Source organism: Rissa tridactyla, chromosome 4, assembly GCF_028500815.1.
Source record: "Rissa tridactyla isolate bRisTri1 chromosome 4, bRisTri1.patW.cur.20221130, whole genome shotgun sequence".
Lineage (NCBI taxonomy): Eukaryota > Metazoa > Chordata > Aves > Charadriiformes > Laridae > Rissa > Rissa tridactyla.
Genome location: NC_071469.1, coordinates 26,625,167 through 26,645,116, shown reverse-complemented (window position 1 = coordinate 26,645,116; position 19,950 = coordinate 26,625,167). Strand labels below are relative to the sequence as shown.

General features: G+C 39.2%; 1 protein-coding gene across 2 annotated transcripts in view; it reads left to right on the top strand.

Annotated features, from left to right (window-relative positions):
- The window catches only part of LOC128909113 (neurexin-3-beta), a 386,021-nt gene that overhangs the window by 345,480 nt on the left and 20,591 nt on the right, over positions 1–19,950 (top strand). Inside the window, exon 6 of one of the 2 annotated variants that reach the window (XM_054200358.1) lies at positions 977–1,061. In XM_054200358.1, the coding sequence (XP_054056333.1) occupies positions 977–1,061 (85 nt within the window). The remainder of the gene's footprint in view (positions 1–976; positions 1,062–19,950) is intronic. The other variant, XM_054200357.1, reaches the window with a different exon arrangement.

Here is a 19,950-nt window from a genome sequence, read left to right as displayed (position 1 = left end):
CAGGAGATGCTGCTGGGAGGAGACGCCAGTACACTTCTTTTTAACATGCTGCAGTACATGCTGCTCATTAATTAGACCAGCAGAAAAAAAAAAAAAGAAGAAAAAAAAAAAAAGGAAAGAAAAAATCACCAGCTGGAAATGCAGAGGAATGTGCTGAAACCTGTAAGGGACGTGAACAATCACAGTTTGGTTTAAGCCTTTCAGAACTGGACTTTCCAGCTGGTCAGCCCCGGCATAGCAATGCCCTTGTTCATTTGGCCAGCAAGTGGCTGATGTTGCACCTTGGCCTTACCTGACACATGCAGCAGTTCTTCATAGCTCAACGAATCAGTTGCACAGATCTGGGTAAATACAAAGAATTCCCAGCCCTAGAGGTGCATTAACAGAGCAGGATTTACCTCTGCCTCGGAATGATGCATCTAGCAACGCAGCAGAGAGTCCTGTTAGCTGCCTGGGTGATGCGTATTATCTATCCTGTACGTTTTTCTTTACAGAAAGCATGTTCAGCCTGAGCATGCCTCACATGTTCAGTCTCTCAGTAGGTGCCTTCTGGCTGGGCCTATTTGGTGTTGGTATTTATCGAGGAGGCCAGCGTGTTCCAACCGGACACATCTCCTTCGGCTGTTGGAGGACAGTTTACCAGCCAGGCAGGTGTCATAGCCCGCTGTACTTACTGCGTACGGCGTGATCCGTCTGCTAACCTAAACAGCCACCTCTGCACACCTCAACTGTTCAACAGCACAGGGTCAGCACTATTCCTCTGACGAGGGAATCCAGCTCTATGGAGGGCACATTCACACAGACATATCTGGAATGCTTGGTACAATTTAAATATTTTAAAGGTTACAATTCTGAAACATATTTTTTTTCCAGGATACTTACTTAGCTGCCTCTGTAAGAGCCTCTCAACTTGCAAGTATCTTATTTTTTTTTTTCCTCTCTTCTTTTTCCTTCATTTCTTTCCTTCACACGCCAGACAACGGATGACATCGTTTCATCAGCTGAATGTTCCAGTGATGATGAAGATTTCATTGACTGTGAGCCCAGTACAGGTAAGTCAGGTCAGTCTTGTTTTGCTTGCTTTCTGATTTCATTTGCAAAAAACAATGCATACATATATTTATATGTGTGTGAATGTATACATATATAATTATATATGTATATGTATGTGTGTATATGTGTGTATATATATACACTTATGTATATATACACTGTATATAAAATAAAAATTATACAGCCAAGCATCAGATCCCATGGACTTGGCAACAGCAAAATAGAGATATGTAGTCGTTATTTGGTTAATATAAAGTTGTTTGCATGGAAAGACAAACTTCCTGAAAGTGGTCCCAGCTAATTAATGGTTTACATGTTTGTAGCAGTTACCTCACTGATACAGTGGGAAAGCAAAAGTATCAATGTGGCATGTGACAAATAATAAATATTTATACAGTGGGGAGGGTAAATGTTTGAAAAACAGAAGAGAAAAAAATGATTGTTAATTGCTCTGAAGATGGACTGTGGAAGGATGTGTTTGTCCATGGGATTTTGAATACAGTTAACATGGTAACGTATTTATACTAATTTTGTTTCTTGTGAGCCCAAATAAATTGGGGAGCACCAAACCATAGTTCTGACATAACAAAATTAGTAGTAATTCTTGCCCTGTTATCTGCAGTGATGCTTCAAAATGTATCCAATAAAGAGTCAGAAGGACTGGCCATGTGGAACTGACTCAACTTCTCCCTTTCAGATACATTTTGATAAATTGATGGCTTTTCTTTCTGGTGAGATATATGATGTGATATCCAGCAGGCAACTGCAGTCTATTTTATTTCTTACAGGCTTTTTCAAGTCTTCTTTTTTGAGGCTTGCCATGAGTTAAGCATTTCTATAATAGAGAACAGACATCATCGAATTTCTGTGTACATTTAAAAGAAAAAGAGAGAGTTTGGTTAGAAACTTTTGTCTTTAAAAGAGAAACATATAAATAGTTTAGGGGTTTTTTTGTTTGGTTTAGTTTGGTTTTGCTTTGTTTTGTTTGGGCTGATTTTTTTTTCCGTTAAAAAAATCCCCAGAAAACATTATAAATGTTCTGTTTCTAGTTTTCTGAAACCATTTGATTAATACAATAATAACATTAAAGTTCACCCAAGGCTAGTGCTTTCATATTTCTTTTCAATTTGTCATGCTGTGCCTGCATTTTTTGGTAGAACTTGGTCCTGCAGTAACCGGAGATTGGCATTGCCTTGTAGCTGGGAACTTCCACTCATACTCTTGACTTCCCCACGATGGCAGGGAAGGCAGTGACACAACGACTGATGCTAACAGATAGCTCAGCCCACTCCCGTTTCTTTTTTTTTTTTGGCAGATCTTTACGAGTTTTTCAGCTCCCCATCTGGCAGAAAAGTAGTCCAAATAGTACTAGATTGTGAAGTATAAACAGTGTGGGTACTGGGATTTTAAATAAAGGTAGCAATGAAATGCTAGCACAGTGATTATTGTGAAAGTGAGGTGTGAGTTTTATACGACCATTTTAAAAGGACTAATGTGCTGCAACTGAATGGATAGGAATAATTTCATTATAGCTTCACTAACATTTCAAGACTTCATTTTTTTTTATTCTGATTGCCAAGTATTTCATTTAAAGGAGGAAACGAGATTTTTATCTGACTCCTCCTCTTGTATGTTATTGTCGTTTGTATTTCAATACAGAAATCATGATTACTTCAATGGCTATAAATGCTAATAGCAATGTTTTCAGCTTGTGCTGCCAGTGGAAAAATCAAAGTTTGAGGAGAAATTTGGTAAACCAGGTTAGCTAGCATGAAATTTCAGAGTTCTTTAGAGCAACATTTCCAGACTAAAAATACCTCTGTCCTGACACAGTTAGAAACCTAATGCTATAAACAGTTACAAACCAGATTTGTAAAAATGACTTGCTTTTGAAAATCCTGCTAAGCATTACAGTTGGCAGCTGTAAATGCCTACAGACATTTGAATATCTGCCGTATAAAATAATATGATTCGCTGAAAATCTGCTGAAGGTACTCTCCTAAACTATTAGACATTCTTGAAAATTTCACCCAGTATTTTTGTCACACCCTACTCCTCCTGCATAGGATGGTCATCTGCATGAGCCACTGAAATCTGAATCTTTTCTTGGGAATTACGGTGGCATTGAGAATAAAAATTTGCCTGATTATATGTAAAATAAGTCTCCAAGATGGTCGTTGCTGATGAAATTTACACTTACAGATTTTGAAGTTTCCCAGTCGAGGCACTGGTGTTCAAACTCACCAGAAGGAGGAGGGATATGCAGATCCTTTTTGCCTCCAAAAGTATAAACTCAGCTCATCCCATTGTAAGAAGGGAAAGTAACAGTTTTATGTTGCTCCTCATTTAGGTTTCTTTGTCTATCTTATGGTCTCCATTCCCAGTGCATCCGGGGAAGGTAGAACGGTGTCTGCAGTACAGCCAGTAACGAAACACTCACGCATCCCATTCTGCTCTGGAGCCCTAAAGCAATCTGAGCCAATTTATCAAAATCCAGTGGTGCTGGCTTGGCTGAGCAGATGTGTTTGCCTTTACCCTCCACCAGCCAAGTCAGGATTCTGGCCATACGCCAAGATCTGGTACTAAATGTACACATCGTGGAAAGAAAAGGGCCAGATTATCTTGCTTGTATTTTCGTGTGTGGGGGCTTGGATTTTTATTATTTTATTTTTTTTAATTGGGCCCATTTGAAGTTGCTTCATCCTGTTCTGCTGACAGGTCAGTGTATTTTATGCTGCCTTCTGGTTTGCCTGATCGCTTTTGCAGCAAATTGAAAATTAAATGACCTAACCCAGCACAGGCCCCTTTTTGTTGCTCTGATAATGTGTAGCTTTTAAAGCTCTTGAGTTTCTGCCAAACGCCAGAACGTGGCTTTCCATCACCCACAGTGCCATGGTCCAGTAATGCAAAGGTTACTGAACTCACTGCTGCAGCTGTGAGATATGATATACATCACTATGAACCTGCTGTGCAATAATCAAGACAAGGGCAGTGGAGAATATTGCCCTGCAAATCAAAAGCTTTCAGATTTCATATGGGTCTGAATCAAATCCCAAGATCTAAATATATTACTTTGGACCTGGTCTCGCCTGGATCAGCGGCAGTACCCTACAGAGTCCTTTTGAAGACTTTGGTTTTGGTGTACTCAAAGGTAGTTCAAAAGACAGAAAATCATGTCCTCTTTGAGGCTAAATATCTTATGATAACCATTTGTCAGGTCTTATTGCCACTTAACTTGTCTGTGGAATCCAAGACCTGTAGCTCAGTAAGCATATGATCTGCATCTGGATACTTGCATCTCTCTAAAAGAAGATGCCTCACTCCGCTCCTCGCAGGATTTTCCTGGCTTGCTTGAGACACTTACTGTAACAGGCTGGCTACTTCTCTGTATCCCGCTTCCAAAAGTGATTTCTGTAGATCCCCTTGTGTAGAGACCAGGAGCTGTCACAGGACCTGTCATGACTGAGGTAGCTTGCAAGCATCCTCCGTAGACACATATGTATGCAGAAGGAACTATTTTAATAAGTGGTGGCAATGACAACTGTGAATCCAAAGCCCATCTGTATTTTACACAGCAAAAAATACAGCATTGCAGTTTCAGAGAGAAAAAATACTTGCTATTCATCTTATTGCAGACAAGATACCCTTTGATCTCTAGATCTCCCAGAATGGCTTACTGAAATAATACAGAGGGCATAAAACCATTCATCTGCCCTGAAGAAACATTTACTTATAATCAAGAGCAGCCCCTCTCTTATTTCTATGGAAATATTGCTAGTCCCAGTACATGTGCAAAAACCTGGTTTCTGCGCCAGAAACATGATGCTTTTCTCTGGTATGAGAACAGGACTCTCTTCTGGCCTATGTCAGGGAGATCTGAGGCTCAAATATTCAAGTTCCTCAGAGTGAAGCCAGGATCCTGAGTCTGCATTTTTGAACAGAGCTCGGTGGTGGTGTTTTGGTCACTCAGCCGCTCCCAGAGCATGAAAGACTTGTAAAGGAAATAACTTTACTCCTAACTAGGAAGCACTATGCCATTATAAAGAAAGAAAGCATTTATCTCCAGTCAAATGAGGAGCACCCCTACAATATGAATTTACTGATGCTTCAAAGCCGTGAGGATTATAGCTATGCTTTTCCTGACAGCAGCTGCTGCTGTCTCCTCATGCCATTGCCCTTGTTCCCATTAAGCTTGTCCATCAGCTCAGTGCTCCAGCACCAGGCGGGATGGGTGCTGGTGGCTCGGCAGCTGGTTGGGATCACAAACCAAACTGTTCATTGCATGAGTCAAAACAGTAAGACCCAAACACTCTCCAGTTAGCCTGAAGCCCATAATGCAACCTCTTGAAATGGTCTGTAGAGCTTAATCCTAGCTCCCTGGCTTGACAATAGCCTGTGATTCTTCCCTGGTGCAGTTGCCAGCTTTCCTTTCCTATCTGCCCAACAATTTCCTAGGTGATTTTTTTTTCCAGACAAATTTATTCTCTGTTTCCCAAAAGGCTTCATATATCATAAGGTTGACGTTGTCTAATCAGAGTGGTAGCCTTTTCCCATTAGGGACTGGGCACAGCAGTAGAGATGCCAAAATCTATAGTTCTTTGTACTGGAAGTTACACAGAGTTTTGTAGCATATACCTATACACAGGGGGCATATCCTACAGGTATGGTGTCTGTATTTATAATTTACTGGCCTATACCCATCCACTTCAGGCTTCTGGTTAGTGGGCTAGGACAGTCAAGCTTCCATCCATGTAAGCTGTAGAACTGGGTAGAGGTTTATTTGCAGAAAACAAGCAGAATCTCTCTTCCAAGTGTCTAAGAGCAGCCAGCACGGTATAAAAAGCAGTATGCTGGAAGTGAAGAAACCTTGACTGAAGAAACGAATTGCAGCATTTGAGGGTTTTGTCTGGATGTGGGAGACCTATGTAAAATGATGCACATAGAAAGGGGGGAGTACCAAACAATGTCTCCTAAGAGGTTTAAGCAGACCTCCCTACAAAAATGGCAAAGACTGAGCAACTTCAGTTGCAGCTCTACTGGCAAATGATTGATTCTGTTATATCTGTTATATTTAACCAACTGAAAATTTTGATACAAAGTTTGGTGTATCAAGCTCAACTGAGCTGTGAAATCCTGACAAACCAAGAGATGTGATGATTTGGCTCTCGTCCTCTGTAAACTGCATCAGCCTTCTTGAAGCATCCAGGGAATTTTTGTTGCTCTCCTCGGAGAAACACCTCCCTATAAATCCAGTGCTCAGTTACCCCCAGCCTCTTCCTCTGTCAAGCAGAAGGAGTTATGCTCTGTTTCTCATGCCGTGAACAAGAAACGGCCTTTAAAGTTGAGTGCATGCCTCAGAGTACACAGGGAAGTAGGCTTCCCATGGTCTGAATACCATACAGACCTGAAGGAGGAGGATTCCTCCGCGGCACTTCTCAGGCCATAATAGCATCACTTGTTTGATGGAATTTCCTAGCTACGGTTTTACAGCCAAAGCAAAACCAAATGAACAAGTTTTACTAATCAATCATGCAAATGACTTACAGGAATTTTTTGTTTTCTTTTTTATACTAGAAATTTATACTGGGTTTGGTTTTCAACATATTATTCTTTTTTCCTATGTAAGCTCCAAAGGCCCCACCCATGAGGATATTTTATCTATATATGCACCATATAGAGTGTGCATATATATCTATATCTATATGTGCATATACTAAAGTAATAAATGACCAATATCAGCAGTAGCCCCTATCATCCAATCACATGTTTACACAGAAATTCATGCCTTCATCTAACCCTGGCATCCGCTGGCGTGGACAGATGCATGATATTGTTATTTCTTGGTGAACAATGCACGTTAATTTCTTTTTTGTTAGAGTTTTTTCTTTCTTCCTTTCTTTTATTTATTTGTTTACTTTTAATCAATAGTTTCATCTACCAATTAGCCTTGGGGTAGGGTGGGGCAGGGAGAATAAAAAAATTATACAGGTATATCCATCGATATATACACATATACTCCGTGTATATATAGATAGATATATACATTGTATATATTTGAAGAACATTTTCTGTCGTTTCACCTCATCTTGTGCCGCATGAATTTTTGGTGATTGACATTTTAGTTTCTTTTATATTTCTTTCCTTTTTTTTTTTGGCTCGTAATGGTGCCATACCGCTATTTTTTAATTTTTAAAATCATTGCTGTACTTTTCAATTTATATTTTTGGAGTTCTTCCAACAAAATAATGGTTTAATCATCTCAAGAAAGAGATATAGATCTGCAAACCAATAAAGGCAACAAAATCTTTTCTTGCCATCCTTAAGAAATCCACATTTTCAGACATCCCAAGAAAGTTGTGTGCAAAAGAATGAAGATTCTTACCCCTCCTTTCTTTTTATTTTCTCTTCTCCCTACCTTTTTTTAAACTTCTGCAAAGTCTCTATCCTGTCTTTTCCCTTTTCCCTTTTTTTTTTAATTGAGTTCAGAGAAAAAACACCCAGAAGGAAAAAAAGATTCCCCTTTACCCCTGTGTTCTCCCAGGCAAAATTCTTCCCGCAGAGAAAGCCCGACAAACCGCAGATGGCATAAAAAGAATTTTATTGCAATGCAGAGTATCTGTCGTATCTTTTATTTCTGGGTCAGTGCAAGATCATTTTTATGGCATGCTGTAGTTTAGCTGATTTAACTAACCATGGCCTTCATTAACCGGTGCATGGGCTGTGATGACGCCATCTTGTGTTTCATCAGAGCTACGCATTCAGGCTAACCGAGCAAGTCCGTAGTGTATGATTTGGGGGGATGTCGTTTCAATTTGAATTTTTAGTTGTATTATAATTTCTTCTTTTTGGAGACTTATGCCAGTACCGTTGGCTGCTTCTTGCAGCCTCAGTGTTATATATCTATTTTCTTTTATGGGTTTTTTTTTTTTTGCTCTTTTTTTATTTCTCGGTAGCGATCTTATGTCTTGTCTGTGTCCATCTGTCTTGTCAGTGTGTCTTGGAGTCCATTGGTCCAGTGTTGTTATGTGATTCTGTTCTCTGTTCGTAAGCTGGTGTTCAGCTCCCCACCGCTCTGTCGTCCCTCTCCCCCTCCCCTTCCCCTCCTTCCCTCCCCCCCTGCCCAAGGGGAGTCCACAAAGGGGCACCAAGCTTTGAATGACGATCGGAGTCTCACCCCGAGGCTTCGGGCTGGAAGTCGCAAGACGTCCGCACAGCTTTTTAAGAAAGACAAAGTTTGCAGCTGGAAAGTTTTCAAACCCTGTTATCGTTTCACTCCTAGAAATGGTTTACTGGCATAATGCTAAAGCGACTTCTTATACAGCTTTTTGGGGGATTTGTATGTGCATGCTGACGTCGTAGAGTAAGGAATCCTGGTATCTCTGCTATAGGCACCAGGAAACGCTACGCAGGGTGCAGGCTGTATGTTATCTGCAAAGTACCTAGGCCTTTTTATAAATGGCAGTCCTGGGAGGGGAACATCACTCTGCACATGCAACTGAAATGACATCTATGTGACAGTATTTCCGAAATCCACAGTTCATAGTTCCTTTGCAGTTAGAAGACAAAAATGTAGGACGTTCTTGAGATTTCTAAGAGTAGTGCGTTGCCAGTCTGTGGGGTCAGTCTTCTCTTTGTCACTGTGTGATGGCTGCCTCTTTACTGATACTGGTAAAAACTATTTTGCTGATGTTTACTTGTATGACTTGAACACTATTTTGCTGATGTTTACTTGTATAACTTGAACACAGTTCTAGAAATGCATCTGGAGTGTCTTCTGCCGTATACACCATAAATATGCAATAATGCGTAAGGCCGAAGAAAACAGGCTGAGTTTTCAGGTGTCTGCTTAGACTTGAAACACTATTTAGAAAAAAATCATCCTTTGGCTTGTACAGTGGTGGATCCCCAATATCCTTAATTTTGTTCCCACTGAATGAACTAGCCGTGTTAGTGGCACAGAAGGCCAAAGTGCATTAGAATGCATCAGCTGGCATCGGTGGATCAGCTCAAGTTAGTGGAGGAAGAGCCGGCCAGTTTCCTTGCAGATAAAGTTCAGGACATCACAAAATGCAGGCTCATACATACCTTTAGCCTAGCTAAAATGCCAGTCGTTTTGCAGGAATTCTGCCGGGAAGATGAGATGATGAAATCTATGAACTTTTCTCACAAGAGAATGATACACAGCTTGCCTGTTTAAGCTAGGAGTTACCAGAAGAGGGAAGTGATGGGATATGTTCATATCTCCAACATGGAATTATTTCATTTAAGTTACACAAGATATGTTTCCTGTGCTTGCAGAGGGGTAAAAAGAAGATAGCTTTTCTTTCACCAATAAGAACCAATGATCTTATGTTCAGTTCAGTTTCCGTAATTCATATATGATCTGAGAAACATTACTGCGTGCTATTAATTATAGCAAAAAGGAATCAATATTTAAAGCTTGCTTGGTTTTGGATTTTGTATCTCTGTGTTGTTTTCACAACTATTAATTCCTACCAAGTCTAAAGCTTTCTCTTGGCTTTATTTAAGCAACTGCTTATAAAATTATATTACAGTCAAGAAGCTCATGGTTTTGTGTAATACTGCCCTCTGTCAGATAGACCAGAACTGTCCTGTTACGAGGCTTACAGCAAAAGAAACATTTTTTTTTTAGCTCAAGTGGCAGGTTATTGGAGCAGAACAATCGAAGTTTTAGCCCCCTGCATCATGAAGTTCAGGGTAACCTTCATATTGGAATATTGTGATGAGTAAATCAAGTGTCCAGGCATCAGGACAGTAACCTCCAGGCTGTGGCAAAGCTGCTGTGTCCTGCTGAATGGTTGCTCTTCTTCGCCTTATGTAGCCTCTGTGATGCCTGCAACTAGCCCTCTGCTGCAGGGAGCAAGAGCGAGAGGCTCACTCAAGTGCAGGAGATGCAGTGGAAGGTCCCTTTGTGCGCCGTTTTATCCCACTAGGGGTAAATATGGATTTCTGGCACTTGAAATAGTTAGTTCATACTTTTGTTTTCTGTCTCAGGGCAGGCTGCTGGCTTCAGCTCGTGTGACATTTGTCACTGAGCAAGGGAGAGAGCTGAGGGTTGAGTTGTTAAAGCCAAGGGTAAAAATGCCTGAACTCCGATGTGCTGCTCCCAGCTGTGCTGTTGATTCCTTCTGTGACCGTGCATCTATATTGCTCACTTGCCTACCTGTAAGGCAGGGTAAATGAAATACTTCATAGATAAATGAGGTGGAGATGATGGGAAAGAAGATTTAATTAGTATTTTAATGGACTTTGATATTCAGGTGCAAATTGCTATGCACTGCACCAAAATGGTACTGTACTGCTAACTACCAAACATGTACAAGTAAACTGTCATTGTTGCGGTTTTAGTACTAAGTGCTATCTTCGCTTGCTGTGGCAAGTAACATTATTGTGTATTTTTATGAAGTAGGTACAACTCCTAATCTGTTAATGCAGAGAGAGGCAAGTAAAGGACACAAAAGCCAAATGTTTTCAAGTCAGGGAACGTTGGTGTGGCATCATTTTCATTAAATATCACTTTTTCCTCTAGAGTTAACACATGCAATGGAATGAATCGTGCTCAGGCTACATAAATTGATGTCATGAGTGGACTACAATATACAGATCTTTTATATCAGCACTTCCATCACTTGAACTTGCATCCTGATCAGAATTTTGCTTCAAAAACTTCACAGTTTCTCCAGCCTGACTTACCTGGTGTACATTTCCCTGCTTTTGCAGTTAAGATCAGGATAAGATCCACAGTTTGGCTACCTTGCCCTTGCTGCCTTCCAGTCTTTTTTTAAAGCATGTTCTCTAAACTCATAGCCATGTGCACTGTCACATTCTGGCAATCCCTCTAGTGCTGTGCCTATGTTATCAAGCTGACACATGTCTAAAATACTAAGATAGGATATTTTCAACCTGCTGGGACTTGCTTTTTGTCCCTGTTAGCTTTGATTTTCAGCTTCACAAAATATATGGGAAAGAAAGAAAAAAATAGCCAATGACACATTTGGTGGAAGAGAAGAGCTAGCACATGACTCAGGAACAGATTTTGCATCAAAAGCAAATGCATGTATATCAGACCCTTAAATGTCTATAGCAACTGATTAGTTAGCTTTAAACAAGAGGAAACTATCTGATTTCTGAAAGATATATAGTATCTGTTAGAGAGAAAACATGTTGAGCATTTACAGATCCTAGGGACAGACACACTTTTGCTTCTAAAGGGTTTTATTATGTATTTCTTTTGGTCATCATGCCTGGACCTGAAGGTGCCTTGTGTATTAGAAGCCCAAAGGTACTGATGTTGGCATGATGTTCACATACCTGGAATGTTACCTCAGTAGAGCAGGAAAACCTATTCTACTTCGATTTTCAACCTAAGTAGATCATGAGATACCAAAACTTATAATTATGTTAAAGGGGGTATTACCTTGCCTTCATTCTGCCTCTCTATTTCAGTTCCAATTTATTAATCATAAGAGCTAGAAACCAGTGCTTTATCCCACCTGTAAGCAGCTGTGAATCCCAGTTCCTGAGCAATATGCAGTGTTAACACTTGCCTTAAATGCTGCGTGAAGAGCAGGAGACAAAGATCATACCAGTTTTGAAACTAGGGATAGAAGCAAAAAAACATAATTAGACTCACGTGATTTGAAGTCTGAGATATCCATTAGTTCAACAACAGCTGTAGACTCCCTTTTTACAAGGACTCACCAGGAAAAGATGAGGGGTAATGGATACAAGTTACTCCTGGGAAGATTCTGATTGAACACAAGGGAAAATTTTTCACAATGAGAATAATGAGCCATTGAAGTAATCTCCCCAGAGAAGTGGTGGATTCCCCAACATTGAACACTTTTAAGATTCAGCTGGACAGGGTGCTGGGCCATCTTGTCTAGGCGGTGCTTTTGCCAAGAAAGGTAGGACCAGATGATCCTTGAGGTCCCTTCCAACCTGGTATTCTATGATTATATGATTCTGCATTTTCATTGTGCTAATAAATACATTGTTAAAACCTTACAAAAGAGACACACTCAAGGACTCAGTTTTCTACTTCTGCTGAGTCTCAAAATCTGGAGTTGTTTGGTCCCATGGGGTGGTGTTATCATCGGGTCCTCTTTTGGCATTCAAGAGGAACTACAACTGTTTTACAGACAAACATACAAAATCTCAAAATTAGCTTCTTTTAGAGCAACAAGAAAATTCCAACACTTTCCTCCCTTCATTGGTTTCACGCCGTCTCAGTATCAGAACAGTAAATGTCTAAATGTCAGAAGCATCAAAAAGGGGAAAAAATGCTCTGTCTTTGCAGGACAGCAGAAGTGCAAAGCAATTTTGAGCTTAATTTTATTTTTTTTAATGGATGTGAATAATTCTTTTTTTTTTTTTTTTCCTGGTACTGAAACCAGTATGACTGATTTGAGATACTACTTTTAGCAACTACTGATTTTCACTGTTGCAATCTTGGGGGCTTCATAGATTTTATATTTGACAGATGAAAAGAGCAAAAATAGCCCTGTCATTAGGTCAGGGTATTTTCTAGTGTATCAAAATATAATTTTAATTTCTTCTTCTGACATCTCTGTGTGAAGCAACAAGTCTACTGTGGAGTGCCTGGAGATCTGTATTTTCCCTAGAACCTGTGGTTCTCCTGTATGCTAACTCTTTTACTGTTGAAACATGGATCATTAATGTGTTGCAAAGAATGTGCACACACGCACTCTCTCTCTGTGTATATGTGTGTATATTTATACATCTGTTAATGCTATGTTTATGTTCTTGCTAAAAGGAGCATTTTGGGGAACTGAAATAGAGGAGTAGAATAATCTTGCTGAGGAGCTTTACAAGCAAATGTGGAACAAATAGATTGAATCTTGTCTTCTCCACTTTGTCATACTCCTGTTAAGTTCTGTTAATTCAAGTCTTCAGCTTTTGGATAGCTCTGAGAGCAGCTAGTACATCCCAGCATTTCGGGGGAGATGTTTTGTGAGTGCAGGCAAGTGTGATCCTGGGGTTTGAGATCTGGGCATAGTCTGAGATAGAGGACCTCCAGCACGCATCCGAACTCGCAGCAGGGAGGCGCCTTTGACGAGGTTCTGAATCACTTCTCTCTGCCAGGGAATTAGGGACTCTGAGAGCTGTGGGAAGGATTAAGGAGGGTTTGACAGCTGGAGAGAAGGTCAAGGGACATGGCAGTGTAGCGGGAGTATGTATGTATCTGGAACCCAAAAAAAGGTACTCTTTTGTACAGTAGACTGAACATACTACCAGACCGGCCCTTATTCCAGTGGTTGATGGTTAGCCTTCCCATGGAAGAAATGCTGCGACATGCCCTGCACAGCAGTAGAGTGAGCGACTTCTGAGCATGAAGTGATGAATGACTTTTGAGCTTTATTTTCTGAAAAGATAACTGAGAGATTTTCGGGTTTGCCTCAAACCCTTTACTTCACACGCTTAAACATGGCACATAAACTCCAAGAGAATACGGAGACTGGAAGGTAGTTAAATATGTTCGTGCCCTATTTCTTTTTTGATGAAAAGTGAAGATTTGGTGTTGGCAAAGTACTGTGGGGACTCCATCTAGTTTCCTCTGAACTGACTGTGTCAAATCCAAAAGAAGAAAATGTTTTATGACTCCTAAAATACAAATTTCAACTATTTTCTTAAAATGTCTTTTCATTTTGAAATTGATGGGGGTTTTTAAAAAAAATAAATAAAAGTTCCTATTCTAGCAAAGTATCTAATTATGAAGCAAACTAAACTTAAGTTTTTTAATCATGAGTATCACGTGGGGATTTCACTGCACTTGTCTCTTTTTTTCGTTTCTGAAAATATGACCAGTAACCTTCACCTTTAACTAACTTTGGAGCTTTTTACTACTCCTTTTCAGTTTTTCAACTTCCTTTCTCCACCATTAGCTTCTTCAGAACATTGAACCATGCTTTTCTCCATAGGAAACATCTGTCACTAGCTCTGTACCAACTGTTTTAGAAAAATAAAACCTTTGATTACATTTATCAAAGGAGTTGGGTCAATATATTGCAGCATCTTCAGTTGTTTCATTTGTAGCTTTTCATTAGATTTTGAATAGCAATGGTAAAGGTCCATCCCTGAAGCTGTGCGATCTTCCCGCATATGCTGTTTTCCATATCTGTCACGTTTCCCTCAGAAAGGAAAAGCAAACAAAAATGATTTTGGAGAGAGAGGGAAAAAAGGCAGTATTTTTAGAAACAGCTGGTAAAACAAACTGCAAATGTTGTGCCTGGAGCACCTCTATTCTAATAACAGGATTGTTTAAAGATGAAAGCAGTCATTTGGGTGTCTAGCTTGCTCTGTTAGTAGTAATTCTTCCTCTGTATGGGAAGAGTGAGGAAACCTGGGTTGTGGTAGTTTGTTCCCTATCTTACTTCCTCTGAAAAGATATTTCCACAATTCTCTGCTGAAGAGTGAGCGTTCCAGTAGTGCTTCTACAGCAACTGCAAACAACCGATAGCATAGGAAAAATGAATCTCAGTCATCTATACCTCGTTTACTATTGAACTGGTAGATTTGTTATTCTTAGGGTGATTTTTTTTTTCCCTTTGCCTCCCAGATGACCTTTCCTTCCTGATGACAAGCTGCAAGTTTTCTGTTGGCCTGTCTCATAGGTGGCAAGTTTCCAAACACGAGCTGCCAATTCAGATAGTTTAAGAAACTCTTAAGAGCTGCCAGGCTTGGCGCTCCTCGTGTAAGAACACTATATTCATGCAGAAATGTTTAAAGTATCCTGAGGAACTTGAGCAGCTTTGTTTCTTTTTCCATACCAAATTTGCTTAGCTTCCATTAAAGATAATTAATTAGGAGTCTGAGCACCAAATGAGGTAACAGCCATTTGGAGTACTTTTAAAAACAGACTTTTTGTGAAGGCCGAGCTTGATGATGATATTTGGAATCTCAATTGGTCTTGATACCTACTGCTTTTGCCTTAAAATCCCTATAAAAACAATATTGTTTCTTGTATTTTATTGGGATTTAATCTCTGATGCCAGCTAAACATTCAACATGCTTATTTAAAATGAATTTTAGCAGTTGGATCCTGGTGATGGCTGCATGTGTGAATGTCCAATAGCTCCAACAACTTTTTACAGCTATATTGCCATAATTTTTCCAGCGGCTGAAAGGAGCTTTGTGGATATTAGTGCAGCTGAGCACTTGCTTCAAAAATCTAAATTTTAGATTTATACGCTGACAAGAGATAGTTAATCCTGTTGTGGACCAGGCCCTTAAGGACTGTCGGAATGGCAAGACTTGAAACAAGACTTTGGAGTCTTAATTCTTCGTTCACTTTCAAACCTCAGTTAATCTCTCCTTCACTTTTAAACAAAGGTTGCATTTTGATCCTACAGATTTCTTAAACCTTCTGTCAGATACACACTCCAGGAGGTCATTTTTCTGGGGATCCAGTCATGTTAGGGCAATGACAGCTTTTACTGCGGTGTGTCATATTACATTAATTTTCTTATTCAAGGGAGATTTCAGCAAATGCAAAACAAGACGATTGAGCTATCTACAGTGAAGTTAAAGATTTTAGACATCAGCTTAGAGCAATGATCGTTGTTCCTTGTTGAACAGCAGTTCTTTATCAGTTTTCTCTTTTGTTTTGTCTTGTGCTGTTCTTTTCTGGTAATGAAATGCATAGAACTGTACACATCATTTCAGGGGTAGCAGTGACAAAGCTGTGTAGAGAGGCACCGTTATCTCTCTGCTCCATTACAGTGAAGCTTCTGCTTATACACACCCTGGGCTCTGAAAATAGTTGGAAAGCTTAATAAGCATAGGGAACTGGTGCGGAGGAAAGAGATTCTTTGCAACAGAGGATTAAGGGTTGACAAATGCAGTTTCCTTTTATAAAATGCAAGAAATTTGAGCTCTGTGTCTCTGACTGGAGCACTGGGAAAGGTTCTGGGAATAGGAATTAAGGGGAATTTATATATATGCATATGTGTGTGTGTATAAACATATCTATATGTATTACATATATGTGTGTGTAAGGATATATATAAAAACATAAGTATTATTCAGTTACTTAATGTGATGATAGGTTTCAGATAGTTCTAGCAAATATCTTAAGTATGAAAACAGAGTACTGGTAATATCCAGTACGGGTCCGCAGGAGATGGCCTGCATGTCACATTTCAGGTCTCTGTGATTCTACTGTAAGAAATGATGCACGTGCTCTACCTCTCAGTGCTAATGTAAGTTAACAATAATGCATATAAGCTTTATTATCAGTGTAACACTGCTGCAAATGGGTAGCAATTCATGCTCTTAAGTTTCAGATGTGGGATAGTTTGCCAGAAGTGAACATCAGATCAGAAAAGGTGAAATCGGAAATTGTTTGCATGCATGAAAAAAAATTGTATGCACAAGGAATTTTTGGGAGACTACATTTGATAACAGGCTTAAAATACCAACAGCAGAACTTATTCATGGCATTCCTCACTTGTTTATAGCTCTCTTCCAAACCTTTTGTCCGGAGCATTTATGAATGGGATGTTGATTTTTCTTTTGGAAAAGGAAGCAGTCAGCACTTGGATCGCCACAGCACTTTGGAATTTGGATGCAAATTAAATACTTTCATGGTCAAAAAAATTTAAAAAAATTGTGTGTAGATTCCTGTATATATGCACACGCATGCGCAATTGCTAATTACATTACCACATGGCTGGAAAAACTGGCAGCCTGATGAGATGTTGAGTGCCTTCAGTTGTCACTGGAATTAACGAAAGTAGAAAGTATTTAGCAGGTTATAGGATTAGAGCTGAGTTTGTATAGTTATGTGTGAAAAAAAATCACTATGTAGAATTAGCTAGACCTTAAATCACAGTCTGGAAAAGTAAAATCTATATGGTTTAACATAGAGGAAATAATTTAGCCAGAGCATTTCAAAGTTGAGCTGTAGACTACAACAGCTTGTTTTTATAAGGTGCATATCGTCTACGTTTTTTACTGTATCTCATTACAATGCTCTACGTCATTCTATATGGTATGAATACATGAGAAATGCCCGTTGGTTTTCTGAGATCAGGCAGCTTCTGACTTTCACTTACTTTTTTGAGCCCATTTGGTGCATCTGTACTCTGCACATCAGCATTATTGAAAAGAGCAGAGATGAACCCTCCTTTTGCTTAGAAAATATGTTCTGTCTTTAAAGTAAGTCATTGCCACTTCCATTTTTATTTCTGCACTTGATAGCATTCCGGATCTTCTTGGTCTTACCCGACAGAACACCCAGCCCTATGTGTTAGGTACCATGTTTGACCAGAAATGTACTATTAGTACTTCAGTAGCATTGTTTGTCTCAAACTTCAAAAATGTTTTGTGGGTATTAAAAAGAAGCTTTTCAGACCTTTAGTAAGAGAGATGAATACAATCGTGTCCACTTCATAAATATCATAATCAGAGAGGGTAGAAGGATGCTTCCTTAGGTGACTTACTAACAAGCTTTAGTTGAGAGAAACACGGAGAAGATTTGAGAGATGCATGGAGAAAAGGATTTGTAGGGCATGTGACAGTTGCAGAGGTGGGAGGAGGAAAAATTACTGTTGAGGTTAAAAGAAGAATTTCACTAATAAAGGGGAGGAAACGTTTCTAAAGAAAATTATTTTTTCAGTGTGAAAATCCATATTTGTTAAAGCAAAAGGAACAATTTCATCCATAGCTATACCTGAACGCCATAGATGAGCAAACAAGTCATCCTCACTGAAACGTGTGTTTGCTTTTAGAGTCTCGTCCACTGGCCGTAATGGTTTTGTATCCTGTTGGTCTCTGCAGAGCCCACACAGTGCTGGGGTTCAGGCCTGGGTTCCAGTCTGTTTCTCACTTCTCCAGTGGGAGTCTCCACTTCTTTACCTATGTCCAATTTACAAGTTCAGTCAGTCATATTTGTGTAAAACACGTACGTTGACCTACAGTCTTTCCTTATGAATGGTGATGATAGGAGACCTGAACTTGACGCTCAGATCCAAACTTGGGTTGGCAGAGAATCATCCCAAAGCTTAATCCTTCTGTACTGAATTCTTCTCTGTAGTTATATGTTTGAATTGCCACTTGGTTCTCTGGAGGTTTCTCTGTATTTTTCAGTTGAGGTTACCACTACTAAATTACCAGACAGTGAAATAAGATAATAGTAAGGAATCGTGATGGAGCGATAATGTGGCAATGATAACTTACGTCAAAGATATTTATTTGAGTGTCTTGTATGGATTCATTAACCAATAAACATGCAAAGACAAACTTCTGAAAACATGAGTCATTCACATATCTGTGAGTGAGGCACCTAAAACGATTAGAAGTTGAGGAGTGTGTAGCTGTGTAACATGTAGTAGAAATCAAGCGGTTGATAATTTGGCTTCTGGCATGCTTCCATTTTGATGGATAACTCAGTGCCATGGAAGGTTAGAAAAGAAGCCACTTTGCATTAAACATTTAAATTTACCGTGAAAGACTAGCATGCATTGTTTAGGCACTGGGAATCAACGGCAAATCTGCCAGTTCTTCTCCAGCGTAGTGCTGGTCCATGTGCCTGTCCGTGTTTAGTGTTCTTTTACAAAAGGCAAGGAAGGACCCAGACAGGCTCAAGTGTTTACAATGAGTCTTTTGAAGGTGAAACTTTTCTTCTAACTTCAAAACAGTGCTGTTCATTAATACCCTAATAAGCTCGTAAATCTCAGGGCATTAAGGTTATAATTTGAACACCTTTTTAATTCATTCACAACGTTCAAAGCTGCAAGTTTTGCCAACAGCAGAATTACCCAAATAAGGTGTTTGTTCTTTCAACATAATATTTCCAGTTCCATCTCTGTTTTGATTGTGCTTAAGACCATCAATTAGAATAAGAATATGAATAGGAATAATGAGTTCATCAGAAAAAAAAAGTCTGCATGAGAAAATTTTGTCTCATACAGATAAAGGAAATTAGAGTCTATGAGAAAGTAATAGACTTCCTTATTAAAATCTAACCATATAACGTCTTACTTCATAGCAGAGGAAAGCCTAATATGATAAGATTTTTTTTAGCTTCTTTTAATTAACTTTCCATCCTATTAGACTTGATCTGCAGTTAACTTTCATTTCACAGGTATTCATGATTGTTATGCTCCTGTGAATTACTAAACCATGAAGCGCAGACATAACGGTTAATAGCTATGCAAAGTCATCTTTTAGTTGATTTTCTAACAATGACCCTTAAATTAAAATTTAAATATTTCAGGTAATACAGTAAGCAGTCTTATGGAAAACATATTCAAGTATGTGACTATATATGTTTTTAAATAGTTATTCTGCAGCAATCTGACCTGTCCTGGTCTATGAATATTAACCATTGGGGTTTTTTTACAAAAAAACCCCACATTTTGAAAGTTAGTGCTCCAACTCCTCTAACAAAGAAAACAATTAAACATTTGTGATAGTGGGTTATACATTATCTTGTCAAGGTGTGAAGATAAGGGAGAAAGGATGCCAAGGCCACCTAGCTTACCAATGAGGTAAGCAGAATCAATCAGTAGCAGGAGTCAGTCATCCTGAATTTTTGCTCAAAAAGTCCTTAAAGTCTGATGAGACCTGAAGAATTCTGGTGTCCAGCTCCTCAGCTTTATTCACGGACATAATCCTTACTTGTGCTTCTGAAATACACCAAAGTATCATCATTATCATCAATATTAAAGTAGGTTAACTTTTGGAATGAGATCTGTTTCTCTTCTAATCCATTCTGTTATAAAAACAGAGCAAATACCCTTCCCAGCCACTTTCTTGCTATAATGCAACCTCTGATAAACAGCTTAAAGCTTTGGCTTCAGAATCACAGTGGAGTTTATTCCAGTCATTCACTATGTTGAGAAAGAGGATTCA